The following is a 25,959-nucleotide window of genomic DNA, read 5'->3' as shown; positions in this document are numbered from 1 at the left end:
TTGTAAAACTTTCTAAGTCATATTCTGTATGTTTTAGCTGAAGGAAAGCTTACTATTTCCATTAATTTGATTGCTAAAGGATGTTTGCTTCTGAAGATCACAGAAAATACGGTTTGACATTATAGATATTAAAATACCTTTTTTTACAGTGAAAGGATGTTTATGATCTAGGCCTTATGTGCATAGACATTATTCTTAATAATAATGCGTCTCAATCTGCTAGATGTTTCCCATATATGAAAAAAAAAGAGGGTGGGACATATGTTAGTTAGCTTTAGGCTTCTTTATTTCAGACATCAACATCTTGCACGAGTCATCCAGATTTCTGTTATAGTTTGCAGACAAATAGGTATATCTAGGTGATTCATCTAATTCCCAAGTAGTTGATAAGACTACTCTCAGGTCAGCTTTATTTTCCAGGATGTCCAAGGCAGGCAAATCCCAGACTCACCAAACCCAAAGATCTGATAGTCTAGAGACAAAGCAAGAAAAAAGGCAAGAAAAAGAGGAATTCGTAGGCGTGTGCCTCTCCACATCCCCCTCTTCCCGGGAGGGAGCGTAGAGGAACGGCTTTGACAAGACAACCAGTGTTCAGATGCCAGAAGTCGCTTTGACATTAGTGTGGCATTAGAGTCATTAAGTTGATAGGCAGCAAGTTTTTTTAAATTATGTTTTTTAATTTGCTTCTACTGTTTAGCTACGCCTATCCACTCTCCTCACCTCTCCGGGCCGCAAGCGAACTCCTTCCCTGGAAGCAGCTCAGCACTTGCATTAAGGAAACATCCACCAACACCCCCCGCCGCCCACTCCTCCCCTGCCAGCGCATGCCCAGCGCCCGCCCTTTAGCTTTCAACTCTAGGTCCGCAGAAAGAATTAAAAAAAAAAAAAAAAGAAAAAGTAAAGCCTGAACGCTGAGAGCGCCCAGAACCCGCCCTCGCCCCGTCCCCGCCGCCATCCCGGGGCGCGACGGCCCCGCTGAGAGGAGGGGGGGGGGGGAGGCACCGCCCCCGCCCCTGCCAACGGCCGTGCGCGCGCCCTCGCCCCGCCCCCTCCGCGCCGCGCATGCCTGTTCGGCAGCACCCGCCGCCGCGGGAGGCGCCCAGGGGGCGGAGCCAAGGCCCGTGCGAGGAGCTGGCCGGGGGGGGGGGCGGGGCGCGTCGCCGAGTCGGCGGGGCCGGGGCCGGGGGGGGGGTGGGGGGGGGATTGAGCCGGCCGGTGACCCGGCGGCGCTAGGGCCCGGCGGGAGGCGAGGCGGGGCGGGGCGGGGCCGCAAAGAGGGGAGCGAGCCTCGGTGGCGCCGGCGGGAAGCCGCGCGCCCGGCCGTTGGGGCCGTTGGGGCCGCGCGCGCCCCAGCGGCTGGCGGGGGCGGTGGGGGCTGCCCCCGTCGCCCGCCTTCCGTTCCCGTTCCCGTTCCTTCCCTTCCCCTCCTCTCCCGCTCCCGCCCGGCCCCAGCCCGGCTCCGCTCGGCTCGGCACTGTGATTGGGCGGAAGATGGCGCTGGGCGGATGGAAATCCTAATGACAGTCTCCAAAATCGCCTCCATCTGTACCATGGTGAGTGAGGGGCCGGGGCCGGGGCCGGGGCCGGGGCCGGGCAGGGGTGGCCCTCTCCTGCCCTGGCCGCGGGGGACGTGGGGACGCGGGGCTGTGGGGAGCGGGCTGCGGGCGGTTTGGGGGGGGGGGGGGGGGGGGGCGGGAAAGGCTGGGTTTGCGCAGCGCCCGGCGGCGGGGGGACGGGGCGGCAGGGCAGCGGGAGCGCTGCCGGGGGTGGGGATCGGAAGCGGAGCGGGATTAATCGGCTTTGGGAGGCTCAAGCCTTGCAGCGGGCGCTGGAGCGAGATGGGCTTGGGCTGGGGGCGAGGGGGGAAATCCTGGCCGCGAGCGGCGTGGGGGCGCGGGGGGCTGAGCACAGCTCTCCCCCAAAGCGTGCCGGAGGCTGGGAGAGCTTTAGGACGTTGCCTCCACTTCGGGGTTGCTTACTGCGGGTATATTGGGTTTAGGGCAGGGTTTCTGGAAGCGCCCTCCTTCTCCCGAGACACTTCGTGCTTGTCCCCAGCTCTCCGCGCACTTTGCTCGTGTGGCGGGGCTGTAATTGCCTTGCCCATTAGCGGGCGGGTGCTGCTCTGGTTACCCGGAAAAGTGTTAGCATCCCGCGTGATCTGTTCAGCCGAGCACGCTCCGAGCGTTGGCATGTAATTTGACTTGTTTGCATCGATCCAGGACCTGATAGGAGGCTTCTTCCAGTGATTGCTTTTTCATTACTCTCCCTCTTGATAAATTAGAGCTATAAGCAGATACACAGAAGTGGTAAGACTCTCTTGGGGATTTTTTAAAGCGGGGTAGGAAGCTCAGTAGATTCACTGGTAGAGGAATGCCGAATTGAAGGAAGGAAATATCCCTTAGTCAGGTAGAAGTTACTGCTTGTCATGGAAGAGATGTGTTCATGGTTCATAGCAGAAGATCTTGCATTTGTGCTTTTTTTTCTACCTATTCCATGGCCAAATGAAAGTTCTTGTTCCCAAATCCGTTTCCACTGCTGAAGAGAAAAGATGGTTGACGGGAAAAATGGGCTCTGTCATCTAGTTTGTTAATTTGCTGAATTGGGATTATAATGTCTCATAATGCCAAACAGTGAGAAATGCTTACATTTTATGTTATTGGAAACTGATTTATGGTTTTCATAAATCTTACTGCAAAGAGGCTTTAGCGTCTCAAGCAGACATTTCAGAGGTGGCACATGAGAATTATGAATGAATGCCTGTAAGCCCCATGGAGTGAGATTGCTCAGGTGGTTGTTGATCAGCTGGAGTATTGTTTTTTGTGATATGGAAGATTACAGCTTTTTGTTCAGACTTGGAGAGTCTGACTGGAATTCATGAGCTGTATAACAACATCTTTATATGGCCAGATGTTGTAGGACATATACCATGTACTTCAGGAGTTTTCATTTTCTGAAGTAGTTAGATTTTAGGTTAGACTATTGAGTCAGTGTGATTGATCCTTGAGCTAGAACAATCACATTTTATTGCAATTTTAGCTAACATCTTTTTGCCCGTGGTTGACTACCACTAGCTTTTTTGTCAACATGAGTTCAGTGCTGGCCTCTTGATTTAGGTCCAGCATGGGTCCTCACTTCTGGGCAGCATAGAACTTGTAGATCTGGACTGGCTAAGCAGCTAGTTTAAGATTATTCTGTATGTATGTTTATCAGAAATGACATTATGTCATTGCCATTTAGGTCGATCCTGAAAAAAAATTTTTCACCTAAAAATCTTCTTATGATTAACTGAAGCATCTGCATCCATGAAGCTGAAATTCTGATGGCAATTCGGTATTATCTGTCCAATCATAGTTGTGTGCACTGGGGTGGATAAATTCCAGGCACAAGGTTTTTCCTGTGCCTTTCTAGTTTATAAGCTTTAATAGTACTGTGAGATGGGACAGCTAGCATAGGATACCTCCTGTAAAAGTTTTTGCAATACTTAATAGATAATATAAGACTGTTCTTAAAATTTAAAAATATTTCAGTAAAGAGTGTGAAGAAGCACTTGATATTTACTGTGGAGTTGTTTAGAACAATGTGGTTGCAGTCAGGCAGATCTTTTTAGTTTTAACAAGAGTCATATACTCGTTTAAGCATATCTTTTTGCAAAACCAAAAAGGAATCTAATTACTGAGTAATACTTTTTTTTTTTTTTTCCTGACAGTTCTTCTTTGTCTCAATCCACTGTTTGATAAACCGCCAGACAACTTTCTAAAAATTCTTAAGTTTTTCTTGCCTTTCCCCATGTGTTTTACAAGAACTCTCAGACTGTCGCTTCTCTTCTTGTGTTTGGTTAGTACAAAACCAGTAACAGGCAATTTCTGTCAAGAGACAGTTTGTGCATACACAAACCTAACACACATGTACATTTATTATCTGTAACAGAGCAGCCTGGAACTACATTGAAGAAACTCTTCCATCACAGTCCTGCGTTTCCTGACTTCTTTTTTTGTATCCAAATTCAGGTTTCACTCTGCTGACTCACTCACATTTTATGCATCTGATCCTTGTTTTTCAAGCTCTGAATACTAGAAAGCAATATATTACGTTTTACAGCACTGGCAGGTTGTGTGGGTACAGTGAAGACTGATACCCAGTATTTTTAGTTTGTTAGCCATGGTGCCTTTTGAGATGATCTTACAAGAGCACATTCTCTCTACGAAGGCTTGGTTCTTTCATATGCTTCATTAGTTCACTAATCAATTTAGATATTGTTTGGTTGTTTGGCCAAACAATACTGCCTTAGCCTCAATATTATTCATTCCAGTGATGGCAGAGCTCTTCCTGTAGTACTCTCTCCTAGTGTTGTATCCCCTTTGAGCTTCCTTGGACTTCTTTGCTCTACATCACCACTCCTGTGATTCCTTGTGCCATAGTAAGCCTTAATTACAAGACTGGACATCGTAGAAAAGCATTGGAAAATACCTTTGCCCTTGAGTGATTTAGCCACTGTTCTTGTTGCAAAATGAATGAGGTTAAAAGCGTGTTTTCTTTTTTCTTTTTTCTTTTTTTATGTCTTTGCAGTGAAAGTAAAACTTGGTCTTTTAACCTCATCCATGCATTAAACTGCAATCAAAGCCTTACCTGACTGAATTATATGGGGCTTTTATGCACGGCTGAGAAATGGTAAAGTAACCCATGCTAACTGCAGCGAAGACGTGCCCCAAGCTATACTCACCATTAAATAGAGGTTGAATCTAGTACTTCTGCTTCTGTTGCCTAGAATCCAGCAAACACTTGCCAGCAGTTGAAAAGTGTCAAGTCTTAGTAGCTGAAGCAGAGAAGATAGAAATTATCTTTGTAGCTTAAAAAGATGTCAGTCTTAAACATACAGAAGGAAGTTGTAATGGTAGTAATACTTGGTTTTCGGTGTTTCTTCTAGAAACTGGTTGCTTATGTTAGCACAGCCTGGAAAAGTTTAATGAAATTTAAAAACTATGCTAATCTAGAAACTGTATCATTAGACATGAAAGTCTTTTCTTCATGTTTCAGGTATTTGTTTACATGTTCCCTTTTCTATCTGCTTGTTTAACATCTTATATACAGGGTCAGTGTCACTGAATGTCTTCAGTGATTGATTCAGCCCCCCACACTGACATCAAATACATAGTTTGTAGCTAGATGTCGATTGTATGATGTAGCACTGTGTTCTGCATGAGAAGTCTATGCATATCTTACCATCCAATTTTTTGTTTTGTTTTTGAAAGAAGTAAGACTTGTGGAGTCATGCTGAATGGCTGGCTGTTGTCCTTTTCCTGCCTGTCTTCTGAGTCTGAGGGTACTGTCACCAGTACTCTTTCGCCTGTTTCAGTCCCATTTGACAAAGGTGAAGAGATCTCAGAAGTACTTAAGTTCAAACAAGCATGTGTGGGGGGGAAAAAAAGGCAGCTTAAAGGAAATAGACCCTGGAAGGTTGCAGTGCACCTATCTCAGATGTAGCAGAGAGGCTTTATAAAAACACTTAATTGCAGGAAAATTTCATACCTGAGATAAGTATACATACATGGACTTCATTACTGCTTAAGGAATTACTTGTTTACAACAGGGTTTTCAAACCTGATTGTGAAATCTGCACTTAATGTAAATTGATGTTTGCCAGAGTTTGCAGTCAGCCAGAAGTGGCTATGATATACTCACTCCTCTTCTTTCTAATTGCATTGTTTCCTCTGAAGCACAAATTATAATACTTAAACATTAACTGATGATAAGGTCATCAGATTCCCCAGGAAAATGTACAGAAGATGCATGCTGGAAGAAGTGAGAATTGAGAGTTACAGCAAGGAAAGAAAAGTTGTGGGAAAATATAGCTTCAAAGTGAGGAGGTGATAGAAAAGAAAGCCGAGGAGAAGAGGACTAAAGTAACACAGCCAAAATAGCTGTGTTATGGTGTTCCTTTATCCAGCTGTCTGACTTGCTTATGTAGCAGGGCTGGCAAGAAGGAACATGTGCTGTGTCTCAGCCACAGTGTTTTACGCTGGCATCATGACCTGAATCCGCCTTGATCAGTGGACTGGAGTGTTCAGGCACGTGTTCTGTTGTGGTGATTCTGTTGCAAGCATGTTAAATTTTTGAGAAGTATTTGCTAGACAGTTGGGGTAAGAGCTCAAACCACAGTAGGGAGGTTCACTCTTCTGTTGGAGTCTAAATTAATGTAAAACAAATGTCAAATATGGGACATGAAGAAAAAAAAATCATGAAGTTGTGTAGCTGTAAAGCAATATTTTTACCAGCACAGAGAATTATTTAGTTGGCATATTACTTAGTTGGATAATTCCAATTATATAAATGTTCCTTTTTCTTTTTACCTGTATGTATACATATATTCACCCTGCAAGTTCTAAGCATGAAGAAACAGTGAAGTACAAACTTGGACTGTAGTTTTGCCAACAGAATTTCTACCTGTGTCAGTGGGAATAACTGATCCTCTTACTAGACAAAGTTTGGATATTTAAATTGGTCATTTTATATAGTCTTTGTATTTGCTTTTTAAACTACTGAAGCAACTAATTTGCACTGAAACTTCTAGGAATGATTCTGTAAAAATGTGGTAAAAAGATGTCTCTCCATTAATTAATATTGTCTACTTTTCTCTTTCAAATTTGTTGAAGGAAAGAGGTGTGTAAAAGCCCTATATAGGGGCTAACTTTTGTTTTCCTAGCTTGGGAAGTTTGTTAAAGTTGAATGTTTTTAACAAATTATGTATTTCAAAAAGGTCTATCTGATCTTTCAGTTGAGGGGAAAAAAAATAAAATATTCTAGATCACTTTGTCACATAGAACCAGAGTGGTATATTAATATAAGTAGACCCCAGAACTGGAAAACATTTCAACCATTTTTCATAAACTCAGATTCTTTTTATAGTTCCATGAAAATGGGAAATTATAAAAGCAATATACTTGTTTTTATGAAACAGGAATTATGTGGGTTAAAAAAAAAATGTGAAACACATGAGCGTGCATTTTATCAACTAAAGTGGTTGAACAAATGCATTCTTTTTGTTCCGCTGCCCCCCCCCCCCCCCCCCCCCCCCCTTCCACTTTTTGGATGATTAGGTAAGTCTGATTTTTCTAAAAGATTAATGTAATGCTTATAACTGCCTCTAAATTTCAGGCAGTGAAAGATTTCTAAGGTCACTGTCTGGTCCTTTTTAAACACATCTCGCAGACTTCCTAACTTGTCTGCTAGTGTCATTCAACCTTTAACTAGAAGTCTTTGAAGGTAATAGTTTTGATCTTTTGCGACCTCTTTTAATAAGTGCTATTATGAGATGTGTTGCACTGATGCTACTGAAAATTTGTTTGATCGGAGGAAACTGAAGGAAAGGAACCTGATATCATAAACAGTGTTACCCTAGGAATTTTCTGGAATGATACAGTGTAAATACGACTTCTTGTTGGCAGTATTTTAGTTTTTAGCAATCTGATTTCATTCTGTGTTGGGAGTAGTAGATGAAGTCCATTTCAAGTCCAGCAGCAAGTGGAGAAGAACTGTAGAAACACTGTTACATCTTTTTATGTTTCGAAGATCCATTCCATGAGAGAGCCAAGCCCAGAGCCTTAATTCTCCAAGTCTTAGCTTCATATGTGATAGTAACATATCTTTGACTTCAAAACAGAACGAAGTGTGATTGCATGTAGTTGCTGTGAAGGAAAATGCATTGTGTATGTTCAGTAGGACTCAAAAAGATGGGTTTGTTGAGCATACCAAATGTGAAGAGAAGGTAATTTTGTCCTATCCTATCATTTTCCTTGCTCAGGCAGAGATGGTTTTACTTTGTACTCAATAAAAAAATGTTTTGTCTTAGCTGCACATGATTATAATATACTGGACTATGTCTTAAACTAATTAGTTAAGAGAATAACACTATTTGAAAGTATTTTAAAAATATGAGCTGAAATTATCCAAATATTTCACAGTCAGATTATCAAGTTGTGTTTTACTAATGCATGTTCTTTTGCAAAGAAATGAACAACAAAGATTATTGAATCCCACTCAGCATATTTCACTTCTGCTTCCTGGGCTAGAAACAGTATCAAAAGAAATGTGTTCCCATTTTGGTTGCAGTTGAAACAACAGATATAAACTGATGTAACATAGCTATTCTGTTTGCTCTTAATCTTGATTTATATAAATACATGGAAAAGTATAAATTCACACCTTCTGATAAAAACATAACTGGAAGAGTAAAATTACATATTTCTTCATTAACAGAAGAATCTGTCAGTCACAGTGCATTAATTAGTGTAGGCTATGAAATTCTGTGTACCTTCACTAGTTGCACAGACAAGGAAGAAAGTTCTAATGCATGGCAAAAAAATATAGCACTAGTAAATGAGTGTTTCTATACTGAGATTCATTTTTGTGAATTATAAAAAATTAATTTTACACTTGTAATGTTTTATTCTTGCTTATGAAAACATTGCTATTCCTGGTTCCTGATTTCCTCTTGTAATGCCTTTCTGTCACTAGGAAAGAAAGTTGTTTTGTGGGTGTGTTCTTGTTGTTCACTTACCTTTAGCTAAGTTCATGTTTAAAAAATTTGGCTTACCGATACCTATGCAACATGGTTTAGTTTTGTGAGTCACCTTTTATCTTCATTGTTCCTTGCTTCTCGAGGGAGATAGAGAGCATTGTAGGGAAGGATCTGGCATGGTTGATGTGTGAAGGGAGAAATGGATCTTCAGAATTTTGACAACAAATGCAGGTCTTGAGATAAATTAATTTAAAGGTGAAATTTTTTTGTTTTATTCAGGAAATTTACAACTCATTAAAGCTAGAGGATAGAGCTGTTACAGCAAACTACTGAAAATGTGACCCACCAAGTTATCAACTGGTACTTATTCTAGAAAGGGACAGATCAGACCCCCCTTATCCCACCCCAATAAGACTAACACCGGTGTAATCTTCAAAGCACATTAGGCTGGTTATGAATCAAGTTTTGTAAGAGAAATACTGTCTAATAGGTTGGATGATAACAAAAGGGTAGGACACTTTAATGCTGAAATTGCCTGCTTGCTGACATGTTTTTAAACAGTATTTTTAATATAGGGTGGCTTCTATTTATTTTTTTTTTTCTTTAAACAAGTGCCAGGTGCATTTTCATTAATGTTTCAGTTCAGGTAAGGTGTGTGCAATTCTGAAGTGATTCTCCCAGGCATCCTAATTTACCATACTTTGGTTTGCATCTTGGAGTAGTCTTAGATTGCACAAATTAGATTCCTTTTGGAGGAAACTAAATCAATCAACATAGTTCAGCTGCAGCTGGGTGTTCAGTCACAGAGCCAGCCTAGAACTAATCTGGCAAAAACTCCCCGAAACCCAAAGTGTGTATGTCAGATCATAAGCACCAACTGATTTGCTTTACAGATTTTTTCCAGTTAGTTTATCCATATGCTAGCTGTTAGTGTGTCTCAGGAGTACTAGTTCAACATGTTGCACCACAATAGCATGACCTCTGAGGCAGTGAGAAAAGGCAATAATAAAAGTGGAAATGGCATTTAATAATATTGCTGCTTAAGCAAGTGAAAAACTGAACAATAAACCCGATCATGTGTCTACACTTTATATTTTTTCCCCCTTTCCACTGAAATGTACAATATCAGGGCTTTTTTAGTTTGTTTTAGATATTTGGGAGAACATGTATCTGTAAAACTTGAAAATCGGGAAAATTCAACTGTACTTAATTAAAAGATACTACACTTTCCTCTCCTGTTGTGTTTTCTGGGATTTTATTCCACTAAACTGAAATAACGTTAACCAAATGAATGTCTCAAATGTGTTAATTTGTAGAAACCTTGAGCTCTTTTGAAAATAAAATTGAGAAACTTAAGGGCCTTCCGTGGTAAACTCAGATTCTTATCCCTTCATTAGGAAATTAGCATCTATGGGGATCTTTGAAAAATCCAAAAGCATAGCCTTTTTCTTGAACTTGGTGGAGGAGATAAGCAATAAATGTTCAACTGATTTGAACGTGGTTAAACTAAGATTACTCATGATTTACCTCGTGTTAGTTTGAAGTTCAACACAGATGAAGTGTTCAGCTTTATACCTAACTGTCATTATCTGGGAGAACTCTCTTTTGTAATTATTGATACTTTAACATTGTTTCCAGGATCATTTTGTATAACAAAAGTTAAGCAAATCTTGATTTTATATTGCGTTCTTCTATACACATCTTAGTTGCTGAACTTTGTAAAGCTGTTACTGCATTAACTATGACAAACATGCATTCTGTATGCCTATATAATGTCTCTGTGCTGGAAGGGGGTAATGTAAGGCAGTGTTTGGTGATGTATAGGTTTTATACTAATGATGCAGAAACTGGTAAATGCCAGTACTATTACACTATTAGGTTTTTTTGACTTCTGTTGTGCCTCTGTTCTTTCCCACTTCTGGGTAATGACCTTGTGTGCTCTGCTCAGAAGGGTAGGGGAAACTGGAGGTGGGTGTAGTGACCAAAGTGGATCATGTTCCTTTCTGTCCTTTGCACAATGTAAAAACCAAGTTGCTGAATTGGGACTGAGCATCTGTTGTATGGGGTGTTCAGTGAGCCCCCCGAAAGAGAGACATTCGTTATCTTCCCACTTCCCAGTTAAGTGGCAGAGGAAGAAATTCTGTACTTTGCAACATACATTACAGACTGAAATCTCCGAAGTCTAGATCCCGAGTCCATCTTGGCTGATGGAAGGAGATAAACTCCACTTCTGCTCTTCTCTTGTCCAAAAGATGATATGGTACCGTAATAGTTGGTGTCGCAGTGTTGCTTCTCTGCATCTGTATTTGCATAATGGCAGGGTCAGTCGGGACTGATAACATGTACTGTAATAATGAATGGGAAATATTTTGTAGTGTGGGATAGTTAGGTTTTAAAATAGCTTTTATGGGACAGATGTGAACATGCATTTTAGCGTACGCTTTCAAGCCCCTGCTGCATACTGGGTTTTTGCTCTTTGCAACCAACACACTGTGCACAGTATAAATGATTACTTTGGGGGGAGGAATAATATCCTTTATAACAGACAAAAAGAGATCTGTAGAGGGAAGTCTAAGTAGCTTGAGGGTTTTTATATTGGTGTAAAACATCCATGCTAGTTTGTAGTAATAAAACATTCATAAACAACTGCATTCAAACATAGATAATGTGGTGCTTTGAAATCATGTGAAAGTCTAAGCCTTGAATGAAGCAGCCTTGAATAATCAGAAAACCATAACAATATTGGAGTAGCTTAACATGTCTTTCTTATTGCCAAGTCAGGATCTTTATTGTGCTAGAAAACTAAATACGGTGTTCAGGTCTGTACAAAACAAACATCAAAGTTTATACCATAATATTCTTCCTTCCAAAGATAGAATAAAGCAGCAACTCCGCCCTAGCTTTGTAAAGAGAAAGAATTTCCTAAAAGCCTGCTCTTGAGTTTATTTATTTTTAAAGAAGTAGAGATTTTAACAGCAGGATAAAAAAGCCTCCACAGTTCCTTTTTTTTTTTCCTAGTTTATTTGTAAATAATATCCACCTTTCCAAACCCTATGGGTATATTTCAATAAGCCTGCAAAACAAAATATTCTTAAGTTGTAGAGTGCTTTAATCTTAAATGAGGGTTCGTACCCCTTTTCTTTACCACCATCATCATCATTTGAGAACAGCTTCTAAATTAGTAAGCCCTGCAGCCAAATCCCTAGTAAAGGAGAGGCATTCTCATACCGGATAATTGCAGGGGATATGACTGGTGAAAAAGCATCTGGGGCCATGTTGTGAATGGAACAGAGCTGTACTGTCTCATGCGTGGAGTTAACGCTGTCTTTTGCTCTGTTCTGGTTAAAGTAGTTACCTCCTAATGGGCCTTTGACCATGTGTTTCCAGTTTCAGAACTACTAAGCTAGATTGTGTAACCACTCAAGTTCTGTAGTACCACAACCCCATCATGGCAGATACCACATAATAGAGTTTCATTTTACCTTTATACATTTTAATACAGTCCTAATTTTATTTCTATCCCCCTTCCCCATATCTGTAGTTAATCTGAGAAATCCTGTGTTCTGTTTTTAATGAAGTTTGTGATTTTGATTTAATTTTATTATTGTAATGTTCAAGGCTATTTGCTACATCTTTGGTGTAAAGTAGTAACTTGTTGGGAAGGAGTTGCATCTGTTTTTAAAATTCTTTGCTGTATATTATGTGATGTGATGTTTTAGCTTTGCTTAGTCCTGACTTTAGAGTGAAATATTCATGCTTATGTACTAGTTTGAAAGAGGATGGAGATATATATAGATATATATATAGATATAGATATAGATATATATATATATATATATATATATATATAAAAGTGTTGTATGCAACAAAAGGGATTTAGACTTGGATACATTTACTGTTCTCTAAAAGCAATCAATGTAAGAGTTTATAGAAAGCTAGTTCTTTTTTTTTTTGTCTGAATTTTCCAGAGTAGAGGTTTTTCTGTCTGTAAATAAAAAAACCTCTCTTTCCTTTGAAACCTAATGTTTATTGCACCAGTTCAGTCAACAGACATTGCTTAGAACTACAGAGTAACAAAAGTTATGTTCTCCGATTTCTTTTTGAGGATCAGACCCAACAGATTTGTTGGGCAAAGACTGCAGCATTTGTAATGCACACCAAACCTAGCTGTACTATGTTGTCTTTTAATTTTACAAAGTTCAAGGTATTTAGCAAAGCAGTTTAAGCGTTTTATGTTTTCAGTGTAAGTGGAACAGACCAGTCTCTTTGCTTCCAGTGAACATTCTGCATTTCTTTTTCTGAAATGTGCTATACAGTATGAAAATTACACTTGTTAAAAGGAGGTCACCATTTGGCTTCGTATCACCCACTTTGCAATACTATATTAATGCAATTCTTACTAAAGAAGATCCACTCTGAAAATAATAAATACAGAACATCAGAGCAGTGTAATTGCATGAAAGTACATTACAATGATATAACTTTGAGATGTTTTTGAACAGAACATACTTGGAAACATATCTCTAAGGTATTTTGGATTATGTTTAAATAATTTTATTGGGGTTGGAAGTGTGTTAGATTCTTTATTATAAGCACATAAGCATTAAGATAGGGCACAGAAGGCTTGCCGCCTGCTTTAAGACCTGTGTGAAATGGGTTTGTGGACAATCTAAACATCCTGAGAGTACAAATCAACAGAGCTCAAAGGACTGATTTTTCTGCATTCGTGGCTAATATTATCCTGCATGTCAGTTTGCCTTTACATTAAGCAATAGGCTAACTAAAAAGGTTTTGTTAATTTGACGTGTTTGATTGTTGAGCTGGGTCACAAACTCTTTGTCCCCCTCTCCAGAGTACAGACAGGAAGGTGTTTCATCCGTTTTCAATACTTAGTCTCTCATTTACTCTTGTTTTCCTCCCTCCTGACTAGAGAGAGCTTCAGTGTAATAAGTTTAGCAAACCGAAGTATTATGGTCTGAGATCTGAAGATACTGGTTTGGTGTTAGCAAGGTCTGTGGTTGTGACCAGGGGTCTGGTGTTTGAAGGGTTTTTTTTTGTTGGTTGATTGTTTTTTATCATTTATCCTTGCCAAAAAACTTCACCTTTTTTTCTCAACTAGTTAAATTCACTGGGATGTGTAGTTGCAACACTAATATTTTATTGGTTTTGTTTTTTTCTAGGGCGCCAATGCCTCAGCTTTGGAGAAAGAGATTGGTCCAGAACAATTTCCAGTCAATGAGCACTATTTTGGTTTGGTTAATGTAAGTTTCAGTCCATAACTTCATTTCTTTAAAATACCACAAGTGGATTTGTTAAATTACAAGACTGTGACTGAGTGAATAATTAAAACACTGAAAGATATAGTCATTGAATATACATACTTATTGAAATGTGTTTGAATATTCAGTGTATTTGTTGAAATATGCTATTGAAATAATTGTTGAAATTGGACTGTGTATTTAATACTTTATTTCGTTTCACTAATTGTAGGGTATTTTTAAAATCACTTTCTTGCTATTAAAATGTATAAGTCTTTAAAAAAAGCTGTTTAAAATAACTAGCTTGTAGTTCATAATATGCCAATCTAAGTGAATAAATACAGTAAAAGAAAAAAAAATCTGTGAAAGACTGTTGATGATATGAAGTGTTCACATCTGCTATTAAGGTTTTTAAAAAATACTGAGCCCAAAGGGGAAAGCAATAGTGGAAAAAACATACTGAATTGTTTGATTCAATCATTCATTTTAAGGAATAATTTAAATTTTCATTTCTGGCATTCCCCATGAAAAGTATATCTTGTTAGAAATTGCATTATTCTGAAATGAAGTGTGAAGTGACTTTCTTTATTGGGGCTTCAGAAAGTACATATGTAAACCAATTGTTTTAACAAGAAAATCTTGCTTTTTATAATGAAACTAATTATTTCTAATGATGTCCTGCTACTATAACATATGTCTCTCCCTCTAGCTTCTTAGCACAGACATGGTTTAGGAGTCTGCAATCTGAGTATACACTGTGCAGTCAGTAAACACTGTTAGTGACAAGCTGATTTACATGCATCTCAAATGCCGTGACTTAAATTAGTGATTTTTTTCCTTTCTCATGAAATTTGAAATATGTTCAAAATGACATGTTGTTTTGCTGAAAAGAGGAAATACAGTCATTTAACTGTTAATACTTATTGTTAGTTCTGTAGCAGAGCTTAGACTTTCCATCTAAGCTGTTTTTACATTTTCTCAAATCTGTTATTCTGTTGACAGATAACCTGTTTTCCTAATTTCTTGTCAAAGTCCAGAGAGGATTTAAGACTTTACATGTATAATACAATTATACTGTTATATTGAAGTTTTACCTGTTTTGTACCCTTAAGAAAAGTTTCAGTAAGGACAGTCTTTCTAGTATATATGGATATCAACAAATCCTGGTTTTCTGTAGTCCAGAGGGAGTAGGAAATTTGAGGGGAGATCTGTCTTTAAGTCGTTGTCCTCAACTATACACATAAGGGGCAGGCAGCTAAGATATCTCACTGTGCTCTTGACTTTCTGTGTAGTATAGGAATGTTGCTTATTTTAGCTTCAAACAATAAAGTTTTATGGATCCAAATTCTTTGAATTGTAACAAACAGTCAAATGGAATTCCATTACATCTAAGGCATGCTGGTGCTGTTTTTCAGGTACAGTGGTCGGCTAAGGGAAATTCAGTTGTATTGTTGCTTGAGTGGTTTTTGGATCTATTCTGCAGATTGTGTTTACTAACACAGTATGTATATGCCATAAATGTGTAATAAGCTTGCAGAATTTAAATATTAGCAGGAAGAGGAAAGGTAGTGACCTTTTCATTAGCAAACTATGGCAAGTGGCCATTCAGAAAGAATGACAGAGCTAATGATAATTGAAAGAAATATTAGTTAAATAATAAATTACAAGTACTATTAGATTGAGAAGTGATAGAAATCACAATTTTTGCGTTCATTGATTTCTCTAATTGTTTTATAGCAATTAGAAGAAGTAAAGCTCTTAGAGGTTCATTAACATTTACTGCTAACTTTTTCTGATTTGTTTATCGATTTTTGTTTGTCCTAACTGCCCAGAGTAATGGAAAAAATTGAGATAATGTGGAAATCAATATCTCTGTTCTGACTGTGTGATAGCTAGCCATTTGAGATGTCTGGAATGCAAGACAGGATTTTAGATGAAGATGGCAATTCTGAAATAGAGACCTGTCAATGGTAAATGTAGCATTTATCCAGAGGTAGCGTAAAAGAAGAGAAGGTAGAAACACTATCTTATCTCCTCTACATCTTTGTGGTGGAATCAAGGGATTATTCAGAGGATGTGCTGAAAGAACAATTTGAGAGGTAAAAGAAGAATTAAGTAAGGGCAATTATGGGAAGCATATGGAAGACCAGATGGTTGATGGGATATTTGATTCTGTCAGTGACTGCTCTAAGTAGAGGATTCAGCTTAGGCTCGAAAGGACAATACCATTCACTGAATCAACAGGAAATATTTAAGATTCATGGCAAGATGAAAATGTTAGTAGTATGATGTCCCGTGCACATGGACAGTCAGGAACATCAAGTCTGCCTATCGTTCTTCTTTCCCGCTACGGTGCAGTAATGCAAACTATTAAAATCTATGTGCTTCACAAATTAAATCAATTATTTTATCCAATGAGTATGAAATAATGAACATTTTTAATCTCATAAGAGCTACTTTGGTAGCTCTTCAGCAGCTTACCAGACTTCTAGAGCAGAAGGTTTGGTTATTTAGTCTCTTACAATGGATCTGTGTGTTTTGGGAGAAATCCTATTTACTGATGTGGCTCACTGCAACAAATAAAACTTGTTGGAGCTGCCAGTGCATCAGAGCTGGAGGAACACTAGTGCTGCACAAAGACAGTATTCTATCTAGATCTAAGTTCTCATAGATCTCTTGTTTGTTTTTGTAGATCTGTGGGGTACAACAACCCAAGTTTTTTCCCACTTGTATGTTGCATCAGAAAGAGTAGACTATAAGGCGATAAGCCTTAGTGAGCGTGTAGTGTTTTTGTTGCAACTTTCCTTATTCTTTCATATTTTTTTTTTTATTTCCACACAGGTTTGGGTGTTGTAATTTTGATTTCAGAATTAACAAAAAAAAAAAAAAAAAGTGTGCGTGGGAAACATACATTGTGCAGTATTTTTGTGAAGGTAAATAATCTGATTTCTCAGAATTTAAGACAGAAGAACAATATGAACTGAAAATAAGAGAAAATGTGGTTTTTTACTTTTCCTAGATATGCATATCTTAAGATGGTCATCGCAGAAACAAGGAGGCAAGCAATAAACAAGTTGAAAACATGGGTTAAAATAACTCTGCTGTATATAGTCTCTATTACATTCCCCTTGAATGAGATAGAGGAGTTTCAGTATCCCATACAGGCTGACAGCTTAAGATACAAAATGACAATTATGGTCTTTCTTACAGTTTTCTACTGCTATCCTGAGGCAGACTTCACAAGCGTTTCATTATACACTGCAGCGCTGGCACATCTTCTTGCAGGTGTTGTACCTCTGAGGCAGTGCTGACTGTAAAGTGAGGGGAGAAGGAAGGTGTCTGCTGGCCAGGTTAGCAGGAGAGCTGAATATTGAAGAAGCACAGTTAGAAAGCAAAGCATAGGTGTTCAGTAGGTGGTGGGAGGATGGGGAGACTGGAGCAAGGTCTTGGGTGTTTTCTAGATGAGGAGTGTGCTTTTTGTATTGGAGTCAAAGCTAGGAAGTAAAGTAATAATGGTGGTAAGACCAACATTTATTGGTGTAACAAATTCCCTATTTGTTTAGTCTAGATATCTCCTTACCTTTTTCCCCTTGTTGTTTAGTATAGGTACCATTATAATTTTTTAATGATTAGAAGCTTTTATTTTAAAAAGAATTTATGTTTTGAAGAGGGAAGACCAATGCTTTGGATAGAAAACAAATATGAACTATTTAAACTTTCTTCAGGAGTTTTCAAGTAATCTTGAATTGCCTACTGTCTTTCTGAATATGGTTGAAGAAAACCTTTTATGAACTTCATCCGCATGCTTTTATTTCCTACCCACAGATGTGTAGGTTAACATAAATTCATGTTAAATTAATCTGAATTTTATTCAGTGTTCTGTTTTCTGTGTTGCTTCATATTTTAGTTGTCTCAGTGCGTGTTTGTCATTCTAATTAATTTATCATCAGACTGTTCCTTTTTAAAATTGGAATGTTATGAAATTTCTAATTTGCTGCTTTTTCATCTTTCGACAGTTGCTGTAGACATTTTAGCACTTCTCCTATTTGATTTAATCTTAAGAACTTTCTTAGCATTTGAATGCTGTTCTCTTTTTATGGCCATTTCTAATTATAAACTCAACAATAGTTAGCTTACAATATTAAATGTTTTGACATAAATTACTCTGTGATTTCATCTGCTTCCTTTAAGGAAAAAAGCCCTGGTTTTCCTCTTAAGTTCATTGACCTACCTGAGGACAGATTTGGACCATGAAGAAGCCAATATAAGCATTTTCCCTAGTTTAATTAAATAAAAATAATGAGTGTTAATTTCTTCACTTTTTAATATGGAGATCTTAAGACTTCTTTAAAATACACTTCTTACTCAAGACACATTCAAAGAATGAGTATTTAGAAAAGTAGTTCTTCATATTTCTTTAATTTAAAATAAAGGAAACCAATTTACTTTCCAGTTTTGTGATTAAATTTCATGGTGCTCTTGTTTATGATTGTCTCAGTCGGGAGAGAGCAATAGGTAGCTACTTCACTATTATTCCTAAGATGTAAAAGCTTTTAGTTCTTTTTCTCTATTGAAAGAACCTACTCTTAAAATATCTCTGAATGCACTCTTTCTCGTACATAACAGTCTCCGCATCACAATATAGTCTTGGAATTTGCTACCTGTATATGCTACTATCTTTATATAAAACATAAATATGAACATTATTTTCACATTTTACAGAATGTGCGTAGTGGGTATGTGCTTCAATTTGCAGGTTGAGTGACTGCAGCTGAAAGGTTGGATTACCTGCTGAGGGCCTTACAAAGATTTTTCTCACACTTTCAGTGTTAGATAATGGGTTTCACTGGAGGAGGGAAGCATAAAATGAGGTTGGCTCTATCCATCGACAGCTCATAATGGCTTCACAGAGGTGATGGGGAAGTTTGCAGTGTTGGGGTGAGCTGGAGACAGTGTCAGTGATCACAAGACTCAAGTGCCTAAGAGCTGGAAGGAGTCTGGGGAAGAGGGACATCTGGAACGTCCTGGTACAGAGGGGATTAAGGATGCTTTTCTTACTGACTCTGCTTGCCCCCTTTCAATTCAGCAGCTTGTCTCCTTCAAATTGTACACTGTTTTCCTTTCAGTGTCAATTTGAAACTACCAGCTGTATCATAGCTTTGAATCCTAAACTAGCCATGTCACATTTTTTTAAGAAAACCCCTGAATGCCAATCCTGTCACCCTAAAATGAGAATTGAAACGTAGGAACAGGTTAAAGCAGTTATTTCTGACTTTGATCAAAACTAATAAGATGTGGAGAATCCAATTTCTGAAGTGTCTGAAAAGCTCTCAATTTGCAGCTGAATTTCTTTACAGTACAAGGGCATGCTGTGCCTGTTCTTTGCTGTTGTGGCTGACTTGTGGTAGATGGATAGATATTTTTACCATGACATATTTTAGGGTCTGTGAAATGATGGTATTTGTTGAACATTTTGACCCAAGTAAATGTAAAATATTACTAATAAATTTACAGGTGAGACAGAATTATATAGTATTGTTCAAATGTACGTAGGTCTTCCTTGCATTTACATATAGTGTACTTGTTAGTCATTTGTGAAACAGAAATATGCTTTACTACCTTAAAGTGAAAAATAAATTATTTGCAGAAAATTTGGCCCTGCTTATGCATTCTCTTATACTTTGGATTTATTTTTTACCTCTCAATGGTAAAACAATGCAACCTAATAATTCTCTCTCTTATTTTACAGTTTGGGAATACATGCTACTGCAATTCAGTTCTTCAGGCACTTTATTTCTGTCGACCATTTAGAGACAAGGTCTTAGCATACAAGAGTCAACCAAGAAAAAAGGAGAATCTCCTTACATGCTTAGCTGATCTCTTCCATAGTATAGCCACCCAGAAGAAAAAAGTTGGAGTAATACCTCCCAAGAAATTTATAACAAGATTACGAAAAGAAAATGGTAACTTTTTTTTTTCTTGTGTAATAATCATAGGTTGTGATTTAATTCTGAAGTTGACACAGTGGGATACCTATGTATTTGTTACGCATGGAAAGTGTTCTTGGTGCTGCAGTGTAAAGAAGAGGTGACCCTAGAATAAGGACCTAACCCTGGAGCTGTTTTCAGAGAGAATCCTTGTCTCTTTTCATGTAGAGCTGAATGTATTTTCAGTGGCTGCTTATGAAATCGCTTACTAATTCTGCCTCACTACGAATAGTATTTTGTAATCAAAATTCACTGTAAAACTTCTGTGTTTAAAAAAACATTACTCTTTGAATGCAGGAGTCTCCCAAGCTGAGTGTGTGGAAAGGACATTAAGATGTTCTGCAAGAATCTAGCTTAAAAAGGATTAATGAATTTTAAAATCACTAAGTAGTTTTGGCTGATTTTTCATAATGTAATTGAGATCCTGAATTTCAGGAGACTTCCAGAGATTTTTACCATTTGTTGTTTCTTATCTGCAGGGATAATTGGTCAAAATGTTTTAGAAAATAATTCAGTGTTAAAATATAGATGAAACCTTGGATGCATTTTTATTAAAATATAGCATATTTTTTTTTTCTAAAAAATAACCGCTAGATTTAAATAAACTGTATGAGGTACCATATTTAACACTGCTGCAATGGACATGTTCATACTATTGTAATCTCTCAAAGAACATATATGCAGACTAAAAGAGTGTTTAAATGTTATGACGATCTCCATAGTAAAAACAAGAAATACAGTACTATAATGACATTTCTAATTTGAAGTGACGCCTCCAGCAAATGCACACCACGAGTTGTAATAATATTTTTAAAAAAAGCTCTCAGGTAATGTACAGTCACTTACCTATGAAGAATAGAAGTGTCATTCAGTTCTTCGGTAAGTAGACTTCAGTAAGTATGCTGTATGTTGATGCACTTACAGAAATTGTTCGTTATGTCAATGAATATTGACTAACTATGACAAGCATGGAAAATGGTTCAAATGGAAAGCAAAAAGTAAACCACAGGAGCCATTAAGTTCTTTTTAGAAAGTGTTCTTTTTAATGCTTAATTATGTCATGACGCTAAATTTCTAAGCAGGAGAAGACAATTGGAAAATCTTCATTAGAGAAGTCAGATATGAAAGTTCAACTCTTGTTGGCTTTCTGGGTATCTCTTAAAAAATGATGATACTTCTGCTTTTCTACAAATAAATGGCTAAATTGTCAGGCAGTGGTTACATGGACATCATATGTGCTTATTGTAAAGTTATATAATTTTGAGCTTTAAAGAAGAATTAGTAAGAGAATCAGGTAGGTGTGCAACACCAATCTAGATTCTGTTCCAGTGCCCAGCTATATCAGGGTGATGACTGGGAACATAATCATAATGTATTCCAGACTACAGTGCTGCTATTCCATCTTTATTTTCAATGTCTGAATACAGCATACATATATTAACAACCTTAAAGCTTAACTGGCTGAGAAGCAGCTGCTGGCTTGAAGTCAGCTGAAGGTATTCTGTTATGTTTGCTTAAATTTCTTGTAATCATAAAAAGAACAATGTATAGCTTTCATTCTGTTGTACTTAATGCTAATTTACTGACTGGGCACATAGCCCTGAGAGGTCTGTGATGTAGCGCTGTGAAGAACCTCTGAAGTGTTTTACCTCAAGAGACTTGTAGCTCTTGTTCTGCTTTGATTTACTTGATAAAGACCTTAAAGTTGGTTAGACTCAGAGTTGAACTTACTCTTACTTTTCAAAACTAGTGTAGTAGTTCACTAAATAAACTACTTAGTTCATACTCTTGGCTAACTTATTGCACTACTTAACCCCTCCAAATGATCTAGACTAGCATAAAATTCTCCCTATTTTGCTAATAACTCAGGATTTTTTTTTTTTTTTTTCAAGTTTACTCCTGGATGCCGTCAAGTGAATGATAGTAAAACTTCCATATAGTCTTTGTAGGCACTTCAAAACTTAAGCTTCACTGAGTATCTTTTTCCTTCATCTTTCCAGTAGTGGGAACTATCCCTCCACTGAAGGCTAGCCTCTTAATATATTCTTGGACTACAAGCAAATTGCAAGTTATAATTAATTGAAGGAATTGCACATTAAAAGACTTGTATGATATTAGCCAGTGATACAGAATGCTTTTTAAATTGGCAGGTAAATTTCCTTCTAAGAATTCCTGGTCAGAGAGAGTAGTAGTAACTATTACTAATGTGATTCAATGCCTTTATGGTTTTCTTAGTTCCATTCCTAATGTGAGTATTTGTAGCAGCAGAGCATTTCTCAGGTTGACGTCCCAGGGGACTACAGTAAATGATGTTTTCAGGGTAATACCAATGTGGACATAAATAAAGGAGTAGACTTGTAAGAGAGTTCAATTTTATGCTTTAATCTGTATCATTGCTATACATCACAAGTGTGTGCCAGTGAAACTATTCCCCTTCCACTGAATTAATCTTAAAACTATTATCTTAGAAATATTGACAAACTGAGGATATGAAGTGGAAGGCATAGTGGATCCATTATTATCTATCCAACAAGTCCACCAGTAATAAAAGTGCCACATATAACAACCTCCAGAAGCAATATTTCAGGTCTTGAAAGACAGATCTATTTATCACTTGAAGTCCTAATTTGAAACCTGTTCGCTCTTGCTCTGGCCAGAACTTTAGGCTAATTTGACATGGCTTCTGCAAATACTGCCTTACTTAAAGAGCTCTGAGAAACAAGGTAGTTGTTTAAAAATATCATTATCTTAAAGTTTTTAGTCTTAATCTTATTTTCATTGCTAATATTGGTGACACTGTACTTACGACAGAGCAGCAGTGGACTTCAAACCCTAGAATATAAATAAAGCAATGTTTTGAGCATTTATTGTTCATGTTCTTCCTGTGATCGAACATACAGATGATGAAACAATTCCTGTCATAAGTTCTCGGTTAATTTCTGGAAAAGATCAATATCTAATGCCATTTGAGATGCCCTGTGTTATCCAAGACATTGACCTAAGCTTGGCAGAGATAGCATAGCGCCTGTAGGAGATCCAGATCATCATGGATTGGCATCTGGAGGCTGGATGGGACAAGCTATAAAATTTCAGGTGGCACTACATGTACACCTATGCTTAGGTAGTTGAATCATGCCCTAGTTTTTTTTGCAGAATGGTTCAGTCTTCTGTTAATTCTGATCAGCTGAGAAATTTCTGTGAATGCAAGCTGACATGCCCTCCCCTCTTCCTACCCCCTATATTTTTGTCTTAGTTTATGAATTACGTGTTTTGGGTTGGTGTTGTGTTGTCCTGAATGATTGAATATGTGAAATAAAGACTGGTTTTGAAATTTGACTTCTTTTAAAAACTTCTTTGTAGTATAGCATAGCACCAACCAATCAATTAAAAAACATTCTGTTTTATCTTGTAGAACTTTTTGATAACTATATGCAGCAGGATGCACATGAGTTCTTAAACTATCTATTAAATACAATTGCGGATATCTTGCAAGAGGAAAGAAAACAAGAGAAACAAAATGGTCGCCTACCTAATGGCAACATCGACAATGAAAATAACAGCCCACCAGACCCAACCTGGGTTCATGAAATCTTTCAGGGAACATTAACTAATGAAACCAGATGTCTTACTTGTGAAACTGTAAGTCTGTATATACTTCGTAAAGTTAATTCTTCCATTTTGCAGAACTTCATGTTTCTTGATGCATTTATCTCAACAGATTAACATACTAGTTTAATTTCTTTATTTAGAGATCTCACATTCATATGAACATTTGCATTTTTTTGTTTTTAGTGAGAAAATTTCAGCAACTGATGCATGAATTGTAGGAAAAGGGTTTTGGTCAACATTGGGAAATGCCCATTTGAATTTCTGTCAGTGTGATCATAATCAAATTAAAAATTTAGATTAGAAAATTCTAAATGGATATATGCCTAAAAGCAATGAAGCTTGCTACTTGGGTATGTAGAGTGCTTCTCAAATTTAATAGCTTAATGTCATGCTTAGCGATACATTCCATAAATAACTATTCTGAATTGGTTTCCACCGATTTCTAGTTTTTAAATTTAAAGCCATTGAAATCAAGATATTATGGTTGACTTTTGGCACTGAGACAATAGACTGGGGTTCTCAAAGAACAGAACTTAATGTGCAGGAGAAGTAACCCTTTCCTAAATATCTGTCCATAGGAATTCTAATACTAGACCCTGAGAAATAAACTCTATACTGAAATTTTCTTTGAGAGTAGTTCTACAATAAGAGAAAGTATATCTTTCAGAAAAACTTATAATTGAATTTTACCTGCTTGAGAAAGGGGAAAAAGGAGCACGATTTGAAAATTACTGTAATTCTGTCATGGTCTATGCCTTAGATATTGTGAAAAGCTAAACGGCTGTATTTTTTTATATGACTCTTCATACCCATTTTCCTTAGCTTAATTAGGTAATGGACATATTTCAGCATGGTGTTGGAAAGGAGGAATTAATCAGATTAAATCAATATATTTCACATGTAATTTTCTCCGTCTTCTAGAAATACTGACCTCTCTTTATTTCAAAGAAAATAGCTTCATAATGTCATATGTAGTGTAACTGCAGACTTCAGTACATTATGGTATTTTGAGTAATTTAGGTGCTGATTTCTAGCTACCATATTTTCTTTCCTGATACATTTCCTTTCCCTAATAACTATTTCATGGCAACTGTCAATTGCTTCTCTTAGTTCCTGAACTGATTTTTTTTTTTATTTCTTGAAAAATGACTTAGTCCCTTAACGTGACTGACATCATTACCTTTCTTCTCTATGGCATAGTGAATTACTGTTGTCAGTATTTTGATCTAGGTACAGTCCCTAATACAATTTTAAAATGCTGATATGCTCTTTGCCAGCATATTTTATTAGTTATCAGGACTATCACAATTTTGAGAGTTTTACTAATACTGCTCCATTCTATTTTTCTGTTAGCTATTGCAGAACAGGATATGCCATATGTTTGTCACTGTGCCTCCTTGTACAGTTGAATTTTAAGTTCAGTGTTCTAATACACATTGGGGTTTAGTATAGTAGGGCTTTTGTTTTCCAAGCCCTAATAATCTGGAAACTTTTTATCAGTTTATGTCTATTCAGTATATCAGCTTGTGTCTAATTAAAACACAGTGACCTGAAAATGGGCACTTAGAAACACATTTACACACATTAAAAAAGTAGCATTACTGGGAATAGTGTCTTATTTTCAAATATAATAAGCATATATGATTCTTTTAATGATTATTGGACGCTGTTGGCATTTAGTCTTTCTGTGCTTAGAAATATAACTTAAAATGTCAGGAGTACTCGAATATAGCTCATGTGGAAGATTGCACAGTAATAGTGGATGAATTAGTGCTTCTTAATGATAAGGCAATAACCTTAATATATTTTTTTTTATTTAAATTTGAAATTTAATGCATACTTGAATATAAAGCATAATGTATCTTTGCTTTAAGTGAGAATGATTATCTTCTAACTGGCCAAACCTACTCAGTGTTTCTAAAAGCAGCATGGCAAGATTATATTCTAATTTCGATTGTCCTGATTATAGAAAAGAACTTATTTCCAGGAATCACTGTCTCATTAGTCCCTCTTTAAGATAAGAAATAACTGACTAAGGATTTATCCTCAGTTTAAGTATGGACAGTGGAACGTAAGGAATATAGATCAGATTGTTTAACAAAGATTTGTGTTTTGGGTCAAGCCATACTCTAAAATGAATAAGTTAAAGACTGATTGTAAGTTTTCTTTACATGCTTTTAATGTGGTTTCCTGTTACGATGCTTTCCCCCTTCCTTGATAGAGACAGTATGATGAAGTGAATGTTACAAATTTTTGTGGCTAATTGATAAAATTTATCTAGAAGTTCACTGGTTTTACAGATTTCTCTCACAATTTATGGAAAAAATAACAATAAACCAGAAAATAATGTAATTGACTTCATTAAAATTAAATTTGAAATGGCTAAATATGGGCAGTACTTCTACAGAGGCGAGTAGGAAATTATCTTGGATCAAAAGCACCAAGCATATTGATAATGTTTTTCTCTAGCTGATGGTCTTGCTCTTGTGTTCAAATGACTCTACAAGGCATAAAATTCTTTGGCTCATTTCTGCTTTGGACTGAGAGAAGGCAATAAGGAAAATCTCAGTGGTCGCTCTTGCAGGAGTAC

General features: G+C 37.3%; 1 protein-coding gene across 1 annotated transcript in view; it reads left to right on the top strand.

Moving 5' to 3' along the window:
* The first annotated feature begins 1,233 nt into the window (after window positions 1–1,233).
* Window positions 1,234–25,959, top strand: part of USP12 (ubiquitin specific peptidase 12) — a 40,059-nt gene continuing 15,333 nt past the window's right edge. The window contains exons 1-4 of the mRNA XM_042792637.1: window positions 1,234–1,553; window positions 13,696–13,776; window positions 19,523–19,736; window positions 23,173–23,399. Coding sequence (XP_042648571.1) covers window positions 1,506–1,553; window positions 13,696–13,776; window positions 19,523–19,736; window positions 23,173–23,399 — 570 coding nt within the window. The 5' untranslated portion in view covers window positions 1,234–1,505. The remainder of the gene's footprint in view (window positions 1,554–13,695; window positions 13,777–19,522; window positions 19,737–23,172; window positions 23,400–25,959) is intronic.

Source organism: Tyto alba, unplaced genomic scaffold, assembly GCF_018691265.1.
Source record: "Tyto alba isolate M040663 unplaced genomic scaffold, T.alba_DEE_v4.0 Super-Scaffold_2, whole genome shotgun sequence".
Classification (NCBI taxonomy): domain Eukaryota; kingdom Metazoa; phylum Chordata; class Aves; order Strigiformes; family Tytonidae; genus Tyto; species Tyto alba.
Note: the sequence above shows the minus strand (reverse complement) of the source record. Positions and strands in the feature narration are given on the sequence as shown.